Source organism: Camelus bactrianus, chromosome 3 (assembly GCF_048773025.1).
Source record: "Camelus bactrianus isolate YW-2024 breed Bactrian camel chromosome 3, ASM4877302v1, whole genome shotgun sequence".
Taxonomy (NCBI): Eukaryota; Metazoa; Chordata; class Mammalia; order Artiodactyla; family Camelidae; genus Camelus; species Camelus bactrianus.
In genome coordinates this window covers 105,094,612-105,114,562 of record NC_133541.1, presented here as the reverse complement: position 1 = coordinate 105,114,562, position 19,951 = coordinate 105,094,612, and the positions used below count along the sequence as shown (strand labels likewise).

At 42.4% G+C, this 19,951-nt stretch overlaps 1 protein-coding gene across 1 annotated transcript in view; it reads left to right on the top strand.

Moving 5' to 3' along the window:
- Window positions 1–11,395: 11,395 nt before the first annotated feature.
- Window positions 11,396–19,951, top strand: part of PPP2R2B (protein phosphatase 2 regulatory subunit Bbeta) — a 401,537-nt gene continuing 392,981 nt past the window's right edge. The window contains exon 1 of the mRNA XM_045520069.2: window positions 11,396–11,824. Coding sequence (XP_045376025.1) covers window positions 11,751–11,824 — 74 coding nt within the window. The 5' untranslated portion in view covers window positions 11,396–11,750. The remainder of the gene's footprint in view (window positions 11,825–19,951) is intronic.

Below are 19,951 nucleotides of genomic sequence, written 5' to 3'. Positions count from 1 at the left end.
GGTCCTGAGGCAGTAGCAATCTTGACATGACCAGAAGGGAGACCAGGATGACTGGAGTGGTGAGTGGGGGAAGGATGAGTTGGCAGAGAGGAGCAGCATCAAGTTCAGGTGATGCCTTGCAACCCCTGGCAAATAATTTGTTTTATTCTGGATGCGCTGGGAAGCCATTAGAGGATTTTAAGCATGGGAGTACCTTGACGATTTAAGAACTAATAAAATGGAGGACTGGTGATTTGATACTCAAACCAACACCTAGGGCATTTCACCCCAATGGAGAACTTCAGTAACATAACCTTCCACAGAGTTGTAGTGTGAAAATTAAACCTCATCTTTAAACTCAGACTTTTTTGTTGTTGTTGCACACTTGTTTGTTTTGTTTTTGCTTTCAACCCGGAGGTCTTCATACCCACCTCGCATAGTAAAACGCTGCCTGTGGTCTAGAGCTCACTGTGGTATCTTTGCCCAGGACCACAATAGGAACTAGTAAAATTTTAGTTTTAGTTGGTGCCTTTGATTTAAACCTAGAAGTGAACACTCAAGTGAGTTAATAATGCTTATATATGTGGTGGTTCAGAGAGCAAGATGTTGAATTTGCCGTTACCAGTTGTGTGCCCTTGAGCAGGTACTAAAAAGAATAGATCCTGTATCATGGGGATGCTGCAAGACTTAAATGAGATAATGCATGTTAGTTGTGAGCCCCGGAACCCACATTCAGCAGGAGCCCCATTAACTCTTTTTCATTTTTTGTTATAAAACACACTGGGCTCAGTCAACTCCACTTACTTCCTCCAAAGCCCACCCACACACCTTAGAGTCATCCTTGACTCTGGCTTCTTTGCTTCCCTCAACGCACATGCTCATCTGTTCTCAGCCCTACATCACTCTTCCCCCTAAATATCTCAAATATAATCTCTGGGATCCTTTGACCTCTTTCCAACCCCATTGTCACTCTCCTCCTTTGGCTACCATCTTCTCTTCTCTAGATATGGAAGTAGCCTCCTTCTTAGCCACCTCCAGTCTGTTTTTCACCCTATGCCTCTGTTAGGTAGTTAGATAAGTGGGGGCACTGGGCAAACGGGTGGAGGGGAGGGAGGGTGGTCCAGAAGGTGGCGTAGTGCCCACCTCCAGCATAAAGGGGCTTTACTTCTAAATGAGTGCCAGCAAGAAACTGGTTAGAACCCGACAGCCACGACTTCCCAGTACCCGAAAGGACTTAACCAGGCACCACCCAATGCTCATTGTATTGTAATTAACACTGAAGTTTAGCACCACCCCCATAGGTTTTTCTGTACACACCATGGGTGAGGACATGCGCAAAGGGATTAAACATGACTAAGCATTTCAGGGACAAGAGCCGTCAATCAATCAAGAGACCACCTCTAAGGGAGGATGTAAGAGAAAGGGGAGATAGAAACCACCACTTTTCCTCCCTCGGATCAGCCTGCCTCCTGTTCTTAGAGGTGTACTTTTTCTTTTCTAAATAAATCTTTAAAAATCTTCCACTACACAATGTACCGTCTCCCAACTGCAAACTTATCTTTTGGGTATGACAGGAACTGGGGTCTTTACCTTTTGGGGTAATACCTCCTGTAGTGCTTCTCGTGTCCACGCATGTCACTTCCCTCCTAAAACCTTCCCTGGGCTCCATTGTTCTTAGGATACTTCTAGCGTCACTCCCTGTTTTCCTTCATGTCCCCTGTATACCTGATTCCCTCGCCTCCAGCATGACACACATGTTATTTTCTTTGCCAAAAATATTGTTCACCCTCTCTGTCCCTGGCAAACTCCTACTCATCACTCACATCTCAGCTTTGGTTTCACTTTTCCTAGTAAGCCTTCCCTTAGCCTGAACTCTCAGCCTCACTGCCCTTCTAAGAGGTCCTGGATGTTATCGATCATAACACTTGCATTATCATTGCCTTGCTAGATCATAGTCTACATGAAGGCAGGGCCATATCTAATGTGTCTGCTACAACTGTAAGGTGTATAAGCAACCCCAATGCCCAGCACAGTGCCTGGCACATGCTGGCACATGTTGAATACATGCGCACGTGAATGAATAAACATATTATCGAACACACGCACACATGAATGAATGAACACCAGCTTTCCAATCAGTAAAGACCAGTAAGACAAAACTCTCAGAAAATTCATTCTAGTGACAAGAGTGATGTTTCTTACTACCAGTCCTACTCCCTGTCAGTAAAATTGGTGGCCAGAATTCCTTCAAACTTAAATAATTTACTGCAGAATAGAGCTGCCGTTTTTCAATGTGTCAGTATCAGTGGCTGCCTAAAGACCCAGGTTAGACCAAATGGCGACAGCATTATATTGTTAAATTGTCAAAACACTTTTACATATATTGTTTCATGGGATTTACACACCAGATCTATGGGAGAATGAGGTGAGGACACTGAGACATGAAGATGTAGTCAGAACACAGTTCTCCTCTCTTCTAGTCAGAGTATTGCTTGCCCACGTGATCTTGCCTTATGTATGATTAATGTGATCATTACCCCAGCCCTGGTCGAGGCGTATTACTGTGAAGCAGTGATTCTCCCTGTTGGGCGGGGGGGTTGCCCTCAAGGGGATATTCAGCAATGTCTGGAGACATTTTATTATCACCACTGAGGTGGGGAGGGCTTGCTACTGGCATCTAGTGTGTGGAGGCCAGGGATGCTGCTTAACATCCTACAATGCACAGGACAGAACAGCCCCCACCCCCAGTCATTCGGCCCCACCACCCCAGCCCCACTCCCACCACCACCAAAGAGTTATCCAGCCCCAAATGTCAACAGTGCTGATGTTGAGAAACCCTGCTGTGTAGCAAAGCTCATAGACAGAAACAGAGATGAACAGAAGCGTGGAAATCTCTCCAAGTGTAGAGAGATCGGTGAGTGCACCGCCCGTTTAAAGGCATGAAGTTTGAATGAAAACATAAAATACTCTGCCGGCCAAACAGAACGCTTCTGCAGGCTGTGCATTGTGCGCGCAGGGCGGACTCCCAGGGGGACGTCTTCGCTGAATGATCCTGTCTTGCTCTGAACCTCAAACGCCACAGGTAGAACCCCTCCCCTGCCGCCTCCTGAAAGATTTACTGTTATGGCCTCTCAGAGTCAAAGGAAAGCTTGGGTTAAATGTGTTTTCCAGAGAAGGCATTAAACCTGATCACTCGAATGTCTTTTCTTGTATCTATAAAGGGTGGCCGCAGGGTTGGAAAACTAAGATCTCACTACCTGGATTCATGTGCTGGGTTGCCTTAAAGTTGTCTAACATTCTCATCCGTCCAACAGGAAATAATGCTGCCTAGCCCTGGGAAATAAGACCAGAATGGATATCGGGGTTAGAGAAATCCTTCAGAAATACATTCTTATTTTTGCATATGGATTTCTTTTCATACTGTTCATGGTTTAATTAAAACCCAGAGCTGCGCAGGTGGAAAGCAAATGAGCAGTTCCTTTTGAGGAACTGGAAATGCATTCTGGATTTACTTTGGAATGTTCCTCCTTAAAAGGCTTTGAGACATTTTATGGACAGAATAATTGGGTTGTTCTTTGTCCAGATTGAACAAAGGAGGTTGAAGTCCACTGTTTCCAAATGGAGCTAATTAGTGCATAGCCTTAACATAGAATGGAATCAGTTTTATATATTTAAAACTTATTTTATAATTCCATTAATTTGGAGTAAATAGGGGAAAGAGTGAATTTGAGTTATGAGTCACTATATCTTTAAAAATGTTTAATGTAATGTTATTTTCATGTTTATAAAGTAGCATTAAGAAATGTCTTATAACAGACTGACAAATAAATAGAAGTACTCACTATTCATCCCCCAAAATAATTCTAGAGTTTCCTTACTTTCATACTATTGCTCCAATTATTACTTCCTATCAGAATGTTTTCTCACTCACACCTCCACAGATTTAAATTCTCCCTGTCCTTCAAAGTCTATCTAAAATGCCACCACCTCCAAGAAGTCTTCTTGGAAGCTGATCCCATGTCCTGGTTAGGTGTGAGAGATTCCTACTCTGCACTGTATCTGTTACTCTCTTATGGCCTTCCTGTAATTTTTAATATATTTATATTTTTCATTTCTTTATTTCTTACCTCCATACTCACCTTTACCCTCTGTGCCTCCTACTCCCACTGTCTTTGGCACCGTGCCTTAGAAAAAGCAAACCTTCAACACGTATTGACTCTCTGGGGGCATTGATGGGTAGGTGTGTGGATTTCGTTAGATTTCCCCCACATGACCATTAGCAAATTCTTCCTTTCAAATGGGTCAGAAGTAAACCTGACTGACCCTGATCACAAATTCAGAATAAGTAGACACAGAAGTTTAGTCTCATCCTAGGGGAGCTGTTCTACATTACACTACATGGGAGAGAGTGTCAAGATCACACAGCCCAGGAAGCAGCATAGCATCTAGACGGCGAGGGGGTAGGAGTGAAAAATTAGCACTGGAATCTTAGCTCCTCCCCCTGCTTCCTTTTAGCAAGTTACTTAACATCTCTGTGCAAATTTCCTCATGTATAAACAGGTAAAATAATAACATTTACTTTATTACAAGTTTTTAAAGAGGATTAAATAAGATCTAGGTAATGTGGTTAGCAGAGTGGCTGGACCTAGTGAGAACTCAGATTTGATGGTGGTGGTGATTACGATTCTTAACATCATCTATTAAAATCAAGTCATATTTCTGTGGCTTAGAATTATATATATATATAAGCTACTTGCTCTGATATCTTGTAATAAATCAGGAGAGTTATTTGTCTCCTTTTTGTAGGTACTGAGGATTAGTATATAACATTTGGTGGGAATCGTACTTGGCTGTGTTATGCTTTTCATTCTGTGGTCTTTTCAGTGAGAGCCAAAATCTTCTGTTGTAACTGACTGGATTTTTGTTTCTTTCTTTGCTACACGGTAGCATCTGCTCTGAATTGAGCCTGTCCTCCATCTTCAAAGTCCTCTTTAGTCTTATCTGTGTCTGCTGGCGTCCCACTTGCTTTAGTCATATGCCAAGAGAGCTGGCTGAGCAACTGGTCCAGACTGCCAATCACAAATATGGATCAGGTCTCCCCTGACTTCTCAGCTGGGTCTGGGAATACCAACCTGTGCCCCCACCGAAGTGATAGTAATGCAGTGAATCAAACACTAAATAAATTACCACTTTAAAATAATCAGATAGTTACATCATTAAATTAGAAAAGGAAATTGCTCTGAAGGTAAATTGCAGGCTACAGTGGGTAGATGAGAGGAGCAATACCATTTCTTGGCCAGCAACTTGTCTTTCAGGCCTTAGCTGAAATGTCACCTCCTCAGAGAAGCCTTCCCTGACCATCCAAGCAAAGCAGCCACTTTCTACCACATCCTCCATTTTATTTTCTTCAGTCTCCTTTTAAAAAAATGAAGTGTAATTGACATAAAACATTATATTAGTTTCAAGTGTACAATATAATAATTCTGTTTTTATATATTGCAAAATGATCACCTCAGTAAATCCAGTTAACATCTGTCACCATACCTAGTGACAGTATTTTTTCTTATGATCAGAACTGTTGAGATCTACTCTCTGAGCAACTTTAAAATATACAGTACAGTCTTATTAACTATATTCACCATGCTTTACATTACATTTTTTTTTAAATTGAAGTATAGTCAGCTTACAATGTTGTGTCAATTTCTGGTGTACAGCATAATATTTCAGTCATATTACATTACATCTTCATGACTTATGTATTTTATAACTGGAAATTTGTACCCTTTAACCCGCTTCAGCCAATTTGCCTACTCCCCACCCTCTGCCTCTGACACCCACCAATCTGTTCTCTGTGTCTGTGAGCTTGGGGTGTGTTTTTTTCATCACTTTGTTTTAGATTTCACCTGTGAGTGAGATCCTATGGTATTTGACTTTCTCTGACTTATTTCACTTGGCATAATGCCCTCAAATTCCATCCACGTAGTCACAAATGGCAAGATTGCCTTGTTTTTATAGATGAATAATATTCCCCTGTGTACACACACACACACACACACCCCTTTTATTTACCCATTCATCCATTGATGGACACTTCGGTTGTTTCCATAGGTTGGCTAGTATAAATAATGCTGCAGTAAACATGGGGGTACGGATGTCTTTTTGAATTAGTGGTTTCACTTTCTTTGGATAAATACCTAGAAGTAGAATTGCTGGATCATTATTCTACTTTTCACCATCTGAAATAACCTTGTTGATATAATGTTTACTTGTTTATTGTCTCTCTCCTTCTAAAATATAAACTCAATGAGCTAAACCTCAATATATTATTTACTGCAGTATCTCCAGTAACATCTAGACGCATGCCTAGTATTTAATAGCTGCTAAAAATATTACATTGTGTGAATGCGTGAATGAACTAACCAAAAAGAGGTTCCTCTTCCTTCCAGATCAGATTATACCAAGTTGTCAGTTTCACACACAGACTGGAGAGTGTGGGGAGGGTGATTGATGGAAATTAGGTCAGAATTCTCTTTTTTGGTTTGACTCCATTCAATTCGGCACATATTTACTAAATTCCTATTACGCATGAAATTCACCCTCAGGATTCAGCAGAGAAAAGTAAGAGTCCTGCCCTCCTGCCACTTAGTGCCTGGCAAGAGAGTTAGACACTTAACAGCAGTTATCAAAGTAATTGAATAGCACTTACTTTGTGCCACGTAGAATTCTAAGCACTTTCATGAGTTACCTCATTTAATCCTCAGCACAGACTTACGTGTTAGGAGTGATGATTATACCTTGAAGAAAAAGGCAAATATCTTATTTCTCTTGTTTACTATTGATTCCTTAGCATCATGTACAGTGCTTGGCAGAAGTAGATGCTCAACAAATATGTTGAAAAATGAATGAATGGAGAGGTGGGTCTAGCTCAGTGGTAGAGCACATGCTTAGGATGCACAAGGTCCTAGGTTCAATCCCCAGTACCTCCATTAAAAAAAAATAATGAATGAGTGTTTTAAAAGAGGAGGATGTTATTGGAGAGTCTGTAGCAGGGGGATTTGATCCTGTCTGAGGCTTTAAGAAACCTTTCTTTGCTGATGTGACGTTTTATTTAAGACTTGAAAAATGCGTAAGAATTTGCTCTGCTTTGACTTGAGGGTAAAAGCCTAGGCAGGCTCAGTCTGACTGATCTTAAATAAACGAATTTCCCCCCGCCACACCCCAGGATTTAGTTTTCTTTTTAGCAAAATGATAGAGTGCAGTGATGAAATTTCCCCAAAGGAGGCTGTAAAAACATGCTGAAAGAGAATGGTCAGGGTGGGCTTCCCACGAGAGTCGGGCTTCCACGAGAGACAGCAGCAGAAATGGCACCAGTGGGAACAGGCTGCTGGGAGGCCCGAGTCCATTGGCCCCAAGGCAAGGGCTCCAGCTGGGACTTGGCAGGATGAAAGTGATGGCTTCTGATCTCCCAAGAGGTCAGTCTAAAGAAAAGCTTGGGGCAGCTGGTCCAGAGTGCAGCACTCAACAGTCTCCCAGTGAATTAGTTTTTTTGCCATTGGATGTCAGAACCTGGCAGGTGGAAGTCATCTGGGCCTTTCTTGTCTCTGGGACAGACCCCAGGCCCCTCTCACATGGCACCTAAAATGGGTCACCTTTATCTTTCCCTCCTCCTAGGCTTCTAGTTCCCCTTTCAGAGACCTCTTTCTGCCCTCGGGCCCTCCCTCCAGGCACCTGGGCCATTGCCTTAGAGCCTCCCCCATCCTCATACAGATCTCATCCTCTCCTGGTAGCCCTGTTCTTATCTGTGATGACATTAGGTGTATCAGAGTCTAGTTCCACTTATGGACTTAATGACTGCTAACTGTTCACTTGCTATGCCTTCAGTAAGGTAATTGCCTTTTTACAGGGATTTTTTGTAAACAACACCTAATGTGAAAGCATGGATTTTTTTTTTTTAATTCTTATTCTTTGTTGAAGTGTAGTCAATTTACAATGTTAGTTTCAGGTATATAGCTAAGTGATTCAGTTATACATACATACATGTATATATTTTCAGTTTCTTTTCCCTACGGCTCATTACAAGAAATTGAATATCGTTCCCTGACCTATACAGTAGGTCCTTGCTGTTTATTTTATATATAATAGTATCTGCAAATACATTGACCTTTGGGGGCTCTATAATCCCAAAGAATCTTTTCAGAACCTCTTCCTGCTGTCACTCGTATAACACTGTATTATAACAGTTTATTAGTCCTTTTTTTTTCTGAAAAATGCGCTCCATTAGATTAGGGATGGTATCTTATAGTCTGAATTCCCATCACTCAGCCTAACACTTGATGTAACAATGCGAGGTAGCAACAAATTATTGGACAAAAATAGTAAGACAAGTGATTTAAGACAAGAGTGTTAGAAAAACTTTGTTATCCTGACCCTTCAAGCCAAAGCATGAAATGAAGTACCTGACTCCAAAGCTTCTCCACATGTGAAGTAAGAATCACTTGGATTGTTAACTGTGCAGATTTCCTTGTCTATCCCCAGGAAGTCTGAATCCATAGGCTTGAGGGCTGTGGAGTCTGCATTCTCCACTTGGTGATTCTGGGGCAAAAACACTACATCTCCTCTGGGGGAGCTGTTTGTCTTCAGATAAACTGTTATATCCTCTCAGCCTGTTTTCTGTAAAATGGGGTTGTTCAGAGAATCAAAGAGAAAAATAAATGTGAAAGCAATTGAACCATTCATATAGTGCAGTGCAAACCACCTGCATTGGAATCACCTGTCCAAGGAGATTTCAGATTTGTTCTTTCGCTCATCCTGCATGGGTAGATAGGGTCCATACATCTGGCACTCCATCAGTCATTTTTAATTGGGATTGGAGAAGACATTTTCAATCATGGCAAAGAGGTACTGGCTGGTTTGCAGTGGCTTGTTTGGAACGTGGGTGCTAGTTACATTGTTCTTTTGTTTCTAATGGAGGAGGCAGGTTTTTGTTGTTTATTTAGTTCTTTGAGGGTAATTATGGGCAGTATTATCTGTGAGTATTTTTTAACCTAGGAAGAAATTGCTAAGTGCCTACCATTAACTCAGAAGATATTTCCTAAGTACCTACTATTTATCTAATACTAAAATACGCAAAGTTGAAGCCCGTCTATAGATGAATTCCATAATATCTTTGCTTGAATAGTGCATTCCAGCTTTATGATGAACTCCAGGTCACTTCATTTGTGCTGTTGAAGGGCCTCCACAAAAAAAAATTATAAAACATCTTTCAGAAGCTTTCTCTCATATATGTTGATTCATTCACTCATTCATTTGCTTACCCACTGAACTCATATTGATTGAGTACCTACTTTGTGCCAGGTACTGGGCGAGGCACTAGGGGTACAAAGATGAATTAGACATTGATGTCTCCATCAGGAAGTTTACAGTTTCATTGCTCAGACAAGATAAGTAAGTAGATAGAAGATACTGTAATTATAAGGGCTGATATTACTGTTAGAGACAGTAGCAATTCAACTTATAAGGCACTCATTCTAGGCACTGTGCTAAACCCTTCATACAAGCCGTCCTATTTTGCCCTCCCAATATCGTGTAAGGTTCTATCATTACCCTATTATTATCCTTACTATATCTGTAATGAGGCTTAGAGATGCTAAGTTGCCCAAGGTCACACAGTAAGTCAATATCAAAGGCAGGCTTAAACCCTGACTGTTTAATTGTAGTACCACCCTCTTAACCACACCTGCCCTTTTGCTGCTCTGAAGTTGGCATATGGCCACAGAAGCTCAGAGAAGTCTAACAGCAACAGTAAGAACAGCCTTCGCGGTGACAGTTTATCAAGTGTCTATAATGTGCCAGGTACATCAAGTGCTTATTACCTCCCTTCATTCAAGAATACACGAAGAAAACCTTGTTCCCATTTTATAGATATACAAACTAAGGCCCATAGGTGTTAAAGTTGCGTTCACATCTCCCCAACCAATAAGTGAATGCCCTGGGCTTCCAACTTGGGTCAGATTGACCCCAAAGCCCATACTCCTTCCATTTTTACTCATACTGATTGGGGTTAGATGTTCTTTGTCTCTCAGGAAGTTACTTCTGGATTTGCTCTTCTGTTGTGAGTTTGAGATTATCCACACAACCCATCTAGACCACTTAGACATTGTTTAAACAGCATCATACTTGGGATGGTCCAACCTTGCTGGGTCTCTGGGTTTAAGGAAGTGATGGGATATATGATTATTGAAGGAAAAATGTTCTGTCCCCACCAGTAAATTTTCATCATGTTGCAGTGGTCCTCAAGTCAGAGAGACAGCATGTTGGTGGAAGAGCGGGTTTACGTCACGGCCTGGACTGACACTACAGTCACTTTATGACTCTTAAGTCTTTGCTCTCCTGGGCAGGCTGACACATCGTTCCCATGCTAAGTTAAGTATTTTCAAAAAGAGGAGAGCCCATCAAGGCTCAGAAATTATCCTATCAGATTTCAAGGCCACACTTTTATATTAAATCTTATTTTTAAAAATCTCACTCAGGGGAATATTGGTTTTCCTTTACCATTTAAATCATTTCCTTGTGCCTCTGAATATATCACAAAAAACATTCACCTCTTTCTCTTTATCATGTACAATAGGATATAGTCGTGTTTTTGACAGAAATGATAAATCCTGAACTAATGTCTCGTGCTTACCTTCCAGTGGTAAGGTTTCCAAAGTCATTACTATTTCATGGGTCAAAACCAAACCAGCTCCCCAGTCCAAAGTACTTTCACTTGTATTTGGTGATTGGCTGTATCCTTTAATATTCTCTCCCTCTCCGTCTCTTTCTCCCTGTCTCACTTGCAATCTCAGTGAGAGTTTTGGTAAAGTTGTATAATCCTTGGATCAACTTCCTTGTACCATGTTTTCATATGCCATCAGGGTACACAGGTCGGTGAAGGGCCAGTTCCCCTGGGTTTATCCTCTGTTCTCGTGTTGTGGCTTTAAATTTGTACAGCAAATAACTCAGAACCAAGTTATTGCCTGAGTGTGAGTGCTGGCAGGGAAACACAGCCGTGGTAGTGCACAGAATCTGTCTGTGTTAGCCCTCTGTCACCAACGACTCGATCCAGCTTTCGGCTTCACCTAAATGATAAATGGTCCTATTGTTTGGGTTTCGTATTAAGAGAAAAAACGGGACTAAATCGAGATGAAGCAAGGACAGAGACCCATTTCATTGCACTGTACTTTAATATTCCTGAGACCCATGGCATTACGGGTGGCTTCTTTTAACAGCCATCTCTCTCCAGGGCGGAACACTATGCTGTCTTTGTTTCATCTGATCTTTCAGCTAAATAAGAAATGGTCACTTATCCTCACGACTCCCATATCCTGCTGGATTTCTGTTGCTAAAAGAGAAACTGACCACACGGGGAAAGGTAGAGGTTTCATCAGGCAGGGCATTTCAGCATGTGTTTACAGGCAAGACTGACTTACTCAGCAAATCCTGCTCGGAGGAGCTGCAGCCAATGAAGAGGCTATATCCCGGCTTGCTTGGGGGCTTCTGAGTTTGAGCTGCATGCAGAAATGTAAGGCACTGCTTCCTGGCGCTGATGGCAAAATGGGACCCATCTCCAGTTATTCCTCGGGCTCCCTAGCTTTGCAGATCTGTGAGAGAGCCTCCCTTCACATACTGGTGATGTAGCCAGCTTTAAAGGCCGAGAGAATCCTCATGGATTCAGGAGACTGGTTTTTTATTTAGATTTTTTTTTTCTTTTTTCATTTTTTTTGGAAGATGAAATGCTTCTCTCGTTACCTGCCTTACATCTTCAGACCTCCGAATACCATCCTCTCTTCCAGCTGCCACACGGAAGGTACAGATCAGAGAGGGAGAGTGTCTGGGTGGGTGGGAAAAAGTGGGCTGGTGTATGACTTCCCACAGGCTCTGCTGATACTGCCTTCTGTAGCTACTAGCTGACTGTCGTGCCTGGCAAAAGCTTGTATCTAACAGACTTAGATCTGCTTCTAAAATCAGTCTGTCTGCTACAAGGAAAGTACTTTCCCAAGAGCCAGATAATGTTGCAAAGGTGATCTCACAGCTAATACAGCTGATTAGAAAATAATTGGGAAATATTTTGCTAGTTTCCCCTGTTCTCCTTCACATGCAAACAAGTAATTGGAACTAATGTTAAGGACAAAAACATTTCTGTAGGTGCCATTACGTACATTTAGCCAAGCTCTCTGTTTTGTCATTGTCCTTTTAATAACTTGGTGCATGCCCAAGAAAGCAATTAGCAAAATAGAATGAGCTTCCTACATGACTGTGGAGTGTCGGGTGTTGAATTGGTCTGCTCAGAGTCTGTACTTGGGGTGCAGGGCTGGAAGACAACAGCTGACAGTCAGTGCTTGCTGGAAATGTGGTTTGTAGGGGGTCCTAAGTTGATGCCTTAAGGCGAGGATGAACTGAATCTTGTACCAACAGCTCCCCAGTTTCTGGTCCTTTCGGGGACCTCCTCTGCTGCCTTCTAACCTAGCGTGATGTGCATCCGTGTGCGGGGACTTTCTGTGTGCACGTGTGTGTGCCTTGTAAACATTCTTCAACTAAGGACTGCAGGTTTCAGCATTTCTACCATCAGTAGCTGGTTGTGCATCTTCTATGTGTGATATGCCTGTTTCTTTTGATCTGACACATCCTTGGAAAAGATCAATTTCAAGCAAAGCAACTGGCTGGCTGTTTGTCAGCCTCAGGGGTTGTCCTACAAGCGGTCCTTGAGGGAAGAGGGCAGGGGATGGTGAGGAACGGCAACTCCACCTCAGGTCCAGACTGAGCTGGTCAGCAGTTTGTTCTGAAAACCCACCCCTGTGTCTAGTCCTCACAGGAGGAACCTGGGGTTGGGGGCTGTGTCTATCAAATGAGAGAAACTGTATTTCACACATAAGGTGATTTTTAATCAGTACCCCCAGGAAAAGGGAGTAGAAATTTGGGATCACCTTTGCATTGAGAATGATGATATATTTTCCATAGACATTGATATTTCATCGATTTTTTTTCAACTGGATATTTTCTTTAAAATTTCATTGGTTGCTAAAGGAGATGGCTCATTGAAAAATCTCTTCCCTCAGAGAGAGAAACTAGCATGTTCCTATATATACTGCGGAGAGGTAAGGGGTAGCAGGGGTAGATATCTCTGGGTGAACTTTCCAAATACAAAAGACTTAAACTTACATGGAAAGCCGCCTGAATGTTTTCTGATTGGTCCTCTGTCCTCTCCTCCCATCTTAAACTTTGAGAACCCAAACATGTGGTCTGTTCAGTTGCTGTTTTGCCTATGAATCAACTAAAGATCCTACCTCATATAGACAAAACACCACCATAACAGGGACTTTCTTGAACTCTTTTTAAATCAAATTTAAGTGATTTATTCCATCAAAGTGGAACCCCCATTTTAATCGTGTCAAAACAGACAATCTCTGAATCACCAATTATCATCTGATTTAGGGGAGGGGTAGGGAGGCATGCCTGTAAATTTGTTGTAAACCTGTTAAAGACAGTGGGCGAGGATAAGAGCATGTGTCCAACATTAACGTCATGGACGGGGCACTAGGGAACAGTAGAAAAGGCAGGAGTTAAATTTCTAGCAACCAGGGCCAGGTCCCTTAATTGCTCTATGCTCAATTTCATCTCTAAAATGGAAACAAAAAGACCTACTCCCAGGATGTTGAGACTTAAAAGTGATAATTAAAGTTGTTCACAAAGCTTGCTACCTGATAAAGTCTGTCCATTTTTAAGTCCCAATCCCCATGCGCTTTCTTAGATACTCAAGTCTTCTTTATTTGTTATACCATCTTAAGCAATGAGTGGTTTCCTCAAACACATCTCAGTGTCACCAGAAACTTGTTACACTTAGAGTTTGAGGAGAAAAAGAGGTCAGAATGAATCTGAGTTTGTTTTCCTTTTTATATGGTTAGCAGTCATGTCACCCAATAGTCTCTGTCCTGGAAACGTTATGGCTGGGAACTTCCTATTTTATTTAATTGAAAAAGTCGAGAATGAATAACTTGTGTACATCCCCGTGAGTGTCAGATAAATCCAAATGATTCAAACAATCCCCTTAAGAGGGATTCTAGGACAGCTTTAAGGGCTTTCACAGTGCCTGGGCTGCTTCGGGGATGGAACGATCCTACTGAGAAGACAAGCGTTGTCCTCCCAGCTTTGCCTTGACGTTGTTTTCTCAACACAGCAGGATCCTTGAATCCCATCTCCACCACATGCCAACGAGGTGATGTTGGGTAGTTCCTTCACCTCTCTGAGCCTCAGTTTCCTTATTTGCAAAACATGCGAATAAATACATGCAGAACGCCATACACAGGGTGGTGACGAGGATGAGGATGAGGCTGCTAACCAGCCTTCACTTGTGTTTACTACGTCCGAGGCATTATCTAAGCGCACTGTATAGAGCAACACATTGCACACAGGGTAAATCAACATGTAGTCAACAAATATTAGTTCTTTTTCCCTTTGCTCTCTTGTTCTCAGCCTCCAAGCCTGTTTCTTCATCCATCACATAGAGATTGGGTCCTCCATACTGCAGCCAAAATGCTTGTTTGAAATAGGACACCACCACACCGCCTCCAACACAAACACACTGGCATTTAACCTCTCAACGGCTTCCCATGGCCTGTAAGGTCCTGCCTATTCTGACCCCTGCCTGACTCTCCCGAGTGACCCCAGACACACTTGATCCTGCCTGATCTCCAGCTACAGGCCTTGGGTTCCGCATTATTTTTTCTCTGACCGCAAATTTTGGGGATGGGGCTCTCTCTCTCCCCTCTGCCCCGTTCTTTGTTCATTCTAGCCTTCACCTCTTAGCTAAAGCTGAGAAGTCATCCTTGACCCTCAGCTGATGGTAGCTCTTGAAGAACTGGGTTTCTTCCCTTCAGAGCTCCCATCCTAGTTTGCCGTTATGAGCAGACTGGGTGAAACTGTTTTGTTAGTATCTGGCTCCCTGTTGGACTGAAAGCTTCATGAGAGCAAGACTCCCATGTGGTTTTTGCACTAGAACAAGACCAAGTGTGTAATGGGTACTCGATAAATTTTTATTGAATGAAAAGATGACAAATACCAAGGCTGTTGTATAGATACATCTTAAAAACATGCAAAAAACATTCTGCAAAGCATTAACTCTTATGTGAATGCTGGTTGTTTTAACTGTTGTGAGTTGGGGAGCTTTTGGTGGTCATGCTTGAGGGATCTGCTTTTATTACCATGGTCTAACTTGAAATAAGAGGTCACCAACAGGAAAAAAAAAAAAAAAAAGAACAAGTAAATAATGGTGATGCACAAACAGGGTTTTGAGAAGACAGTTGGACTGTCTCCCTTCCTCTGCAAACCTCATTAAGGACCCTCCCCCCATAACCCATGCCCCCATAGAAAAGGATTCATCCAGCAAAATGGCTTCAGGACTAGAGGAACAAAAATCCCAATCCCAGACAAAAAGAAGCGATTCCAGATAGGGATGAGAGAGGCAGTGAGGTATGAGGCACCTTGCCTGATGTTTCCGGATGGGCCTGGTCTGGCCCCTGACACAGGAGGGCTGTGTTTGTGTTATCTAACAAACTAGTGGAGACACATCCTTTCCCTAAAGGGTAACGTGTCCTGTCCCTGATTGTCTTGTCATGTTTCCGTGCTGCAAACCCTATTCATCCTTTATAACTCAGTTTGAGTCAAGTCTTTCTGGGAAGACTTGCTCCACAACTCCAAAGGTGGAGGTGTTGTTCTGAGTCACCTAAACCGCAGTTATAGTGGGAAGAAGACAGGAGAAGGGGACGCACCACAAAGCCTGTGGGTCACTGGCTGTGGCTCTGCAACCCCATTTGCCCATCACGCAGTCTCTTGTATTGGCTGCCATCATCTCCATGTTGCAGATTAGGAAACCGATGCACGCCTACTTCGCCCAGAGCCAAGGTTCGTCAAGGGACAGAGCAGAGACCAAGTCCAAACTGTCTGAGTCAAAATTCAGGGCTCCTGCCCTTTACCTTGTACATTTCCTTCTGAAGGTCAGTGTGAGAATAGCCTTCAGGTTATATTGAAACAGCCTATGTCCGTGTCCGTCTCCTGGTGGCCAGGAGCACCTTGGGCATGGGGATTCTGCCCTGTTCGTCTTCAGTCTCTGCACCCTGGTTAGGGAAGAGCTTGACTAGGTAGATGCTCAAGAAATTCTTCTTCAGTGAATGGGAGACTGAACAAACAAACTTGCTTATCTTCTTTCAACAACGCTTCTTCAAGAGGAAGAAACTCCTCAAAGCAGAATGTCTTCCAAGGACATCCAAAAGCAGGACTGCTGGAAGTCTACACCCACACACAGAGGAAAAGAGTACACATTTTTCTAGCTCTTTACTTTCAGAAGTAAAACATGCCATGTTTTCTGTGTTTTCTGTGTGTGTGTGTGTGTGTGTGTGTAGGGATGTAGGTACAGGTGCATATGTGTATTCCTCACAATCCTATGAGGTAAGTACTGTTACTATCCTCATGTATCAACATGAGAAAACTAGCACACAGAGAAGTTAGGTAACTTCTCCAAGGTCACACAGCAGTTAAGTGCAAGGGCTAGGATTAGAATCCATGCAGTTTGGTTCCAAGGTGCATGCTAAGAAAGGATTTATTGCTATATGTTACCTTTTTACATATCTATGGAATTCTTATATTTCTGTGTTTTAGGAATTCTCTTCTCAGCCCCTTTCACATATTTAGAACCAACCCACTCTTTGGGTCCACATCAAATGCACTTCCACCCACAGCTTTCCCTGACTACTCATTTTCTCATTGTCACAAATACACACCTACATTTAAAGTCTTCCCCAAAGGAACATTGTGATTCTCTGTAATATAGAAATAACTACACCACCTGAAGGAGTTACTTTAAGGATTAAGTGAGACAACATGTTACATGGTTTGACACTACTTAACATGTAAAATTTGTTTTACATTTTCATGTGCAATAGATGCACTGTCCCTGCTGTCATCTGAGGCCGACCTGCCCACCCACTGTGAGCTGGATCCCAGCCCTGACCCCTGCCCAGGCTCCCCCACTCCTGCCCTTGGCCCCTCTCCCTCCATTATCACCATGTCTTTCATCTCTGCAGGATCATTTGTGGCCGTCCACAACATGTTGTAAATCATCTCACTTTAAATACTTATCTCATGATCCCTCATCCCCCTCTAGCTACTGCCTCATTCCTCGCAGAAAAATGCCCTGAAAGAGTTCTCTACACTCAGTTGCCATGTCTTTTACTCCAATTTGCGCTTTCCATCCCTCCACCAAAATGGCTCTTGTGAGAATCACCAGTGACCCCCTCACTGGTGAACCCATTCACCCTCTCCAGGGCCTCTTCCTACAGCTCTCAGCAGTGTCGCCACAGGTCGCCACTACCTTCCTGAGAGAGTTTCTTGTCTTGGCTTCAAGGTCCACCCTTTCTGTTTCCTTCTCCCTCACTGGCTAGTCCTTCTCAGACTCCCGTGCTAGCTCCTTATCATTTTCCCAAACCAGAAATATTGGAGTCCAGGACTCAGTCTTCACCTTAATTAGGTAACCTCACAGTCTTAAATATCATCTATTCAATTTCTATCTCTATCTCCCAACTCTCCCTAAAATGCAGACTTGCACATCTAACTGCATTCATGATATTTCCACTTGGATGCATAATAGAGATCTTGAAACAGAACTCCTGATTGCCTCTCAAGAAAAACCTGTTTGTCCAGCATTCTTCTCCAGCTCAGTTAATGAGAACATCCTTCTCCTAGTAACTCGAGCCAAAAGCCTTGGGGTCATCTTGTATTTCCTTCTGTCTCTCATATCTTTCTTCTAATTCTCTAATAAATCCTCTGACCTTAAATGCCTAAAAATTATCCAGAATCCAATCACACCTTATCACACCCATCACTCAGCTGTTTCTTTGTCAGAGGCCTTTCCTGGCCATCCTCTCTAAAATACATCTCTCTTACCCCAATGTTCATAGCAGCATTGTTTATAATTGCCAAGGTATGGAAGCAACATAAGTGTCCATCAATAGATGAGTGGATAAAGAATATGTGGTGTTTATATACGATAAAATACTATGCAGCCATAAAAGAGAGTGAAATTTTGCCATTCGCAGCAACATGGATGGACTTGGAGGGTATTATGCTAAGCGAAATAAATCAGACAGAGAAAGACAAATACTATATGTTCACTTATATGTGGAACCTAAAAAATACAACCAACTAGTGAATATAACAAAAAAGAAACAGACTCATAGAGAACAGACAATAACTAGCAGTGGAGAGAGGGCAGGGGGGAGGGGTAGCATGGAGGTAGCGGATTGAGAGGAACAAACTATTTTGTATGAAATAAGCTACACGGATATATTGTACAACACACGAGATATAGTCAGTATTTTATAATAACTATAAATGGAGCATAACCTTTAAAAATTGTGACTCACTGTATTGTGACACCTCACTTGTACATCAACTAAACCTCAATAAAAAAGAAAAAATTACCATATAGACAAATGAGAAACAAATCACTCACACACGTTCCCCGTTACTGTTACCCTGCTTTATTTTTACTCCATAGCACTTAGCTTTTCCTGACATGTCATATATCCATTCACGTGTCACCTGTCTTTTCATGCTACAGAAAGTGAGCTATACGAAAGCAGAGGCTTTCTCTGTTTTGTTCATTCCTGTCTCCTGTACCTAGAACAGTTTCTAGCACATAGTAAGCCTGGCATCAATACGTGTTGACTGAACGAATGGATGTGAGTTAACATTTATATGAAGTCTCAGTGATTAAGTGGGAAGAAGAAGCTCTGACACCAGATGCACCTGAGTTCCAATCTCAGCCCTGATAATTACCTGCTGGGTGACCTTCAGTTACTTACCTGGTATATTTCCTTCTCTAATAGTAATGTATCAACATATTATTATGAAGGTGAAAAAATAATGTTGGTAAAACACCGAGCATGATGCCTGTGAATATTCAGTGAATTGGGCTTCATACTATTATTGTTTGCATCCCCCACTGCAGTTAACACAACAGTCACCCATAGAGATTAATAGTTCCATGCTGATTGAGTTTTTTGCCTGCCTACATAGCTAGCATTGATTGTGGGTTTTTATATGCCAGACCTTGAGCTAAATGTTTTCTAGTTACTGCCTCACATAAATCTCACAAAAGCATCGTAAGTATTGTTAAGTGTCCCAGTTTGACAGATGAGGAAACAAGGCACCGAACTGTACAGTAATTTACCCAAAACCACATGGCTAATATGTGGCAGATCAGGGTTTGCACCCAGACTGCCTGCCTTGGGTCTGGGCTCTTAGCTGCCCCATACTATTGCCTGTAGTATTTCAGGCATTGTTCTCAGCACATGGAAACTCAAAAGATAGCAAAGATTCATCCCTATTTTAAGACACTGTGGTCTGGCAGGGGAGAGAAAGGCAGAGGCTCACAATTCTAATGGTAGGTTTTAACCCTGGCTGGGCATGAGAATCAGCTGTGGCAGAAGCATGGGGGTTTCTCCATCACGGACTCCTTGGAAGTTGGCCCTAGGAATCCTGGGTTTTAAGGTTCTCCCAGATGAATCTTATGAGCAATCAGAGGCAGGAAGCTGAGTCTGTGATCAACCACGGTCATGGCTGAGGAATGTAGTCAGAGCTCCAGAGCAGAGCTCTCGGAGAAGAGATTGATCCGTTGTAGGTCCCTTTGAAAGGACAGACTCAAATCCTGCAGCTAAGAAGATTTTCCTTTTGGTCAAGATGTCTGGCAGTTGAGTGGCTGTCCTGGGAAGATTCAAGGTCAGTGTCATTCATCCTTTTATATTTGCAGTGGGCCTCTACTGTGCGTTTGTCTGCTCCAAGGTAGCTATGAATTTGCTTCCAGATTTTTTTATTCAAGTACCAGCTAACACATCTATCTAATACAGAAAAAGTCATTCAGTTTCTTGGGCTTCAGTTTTGT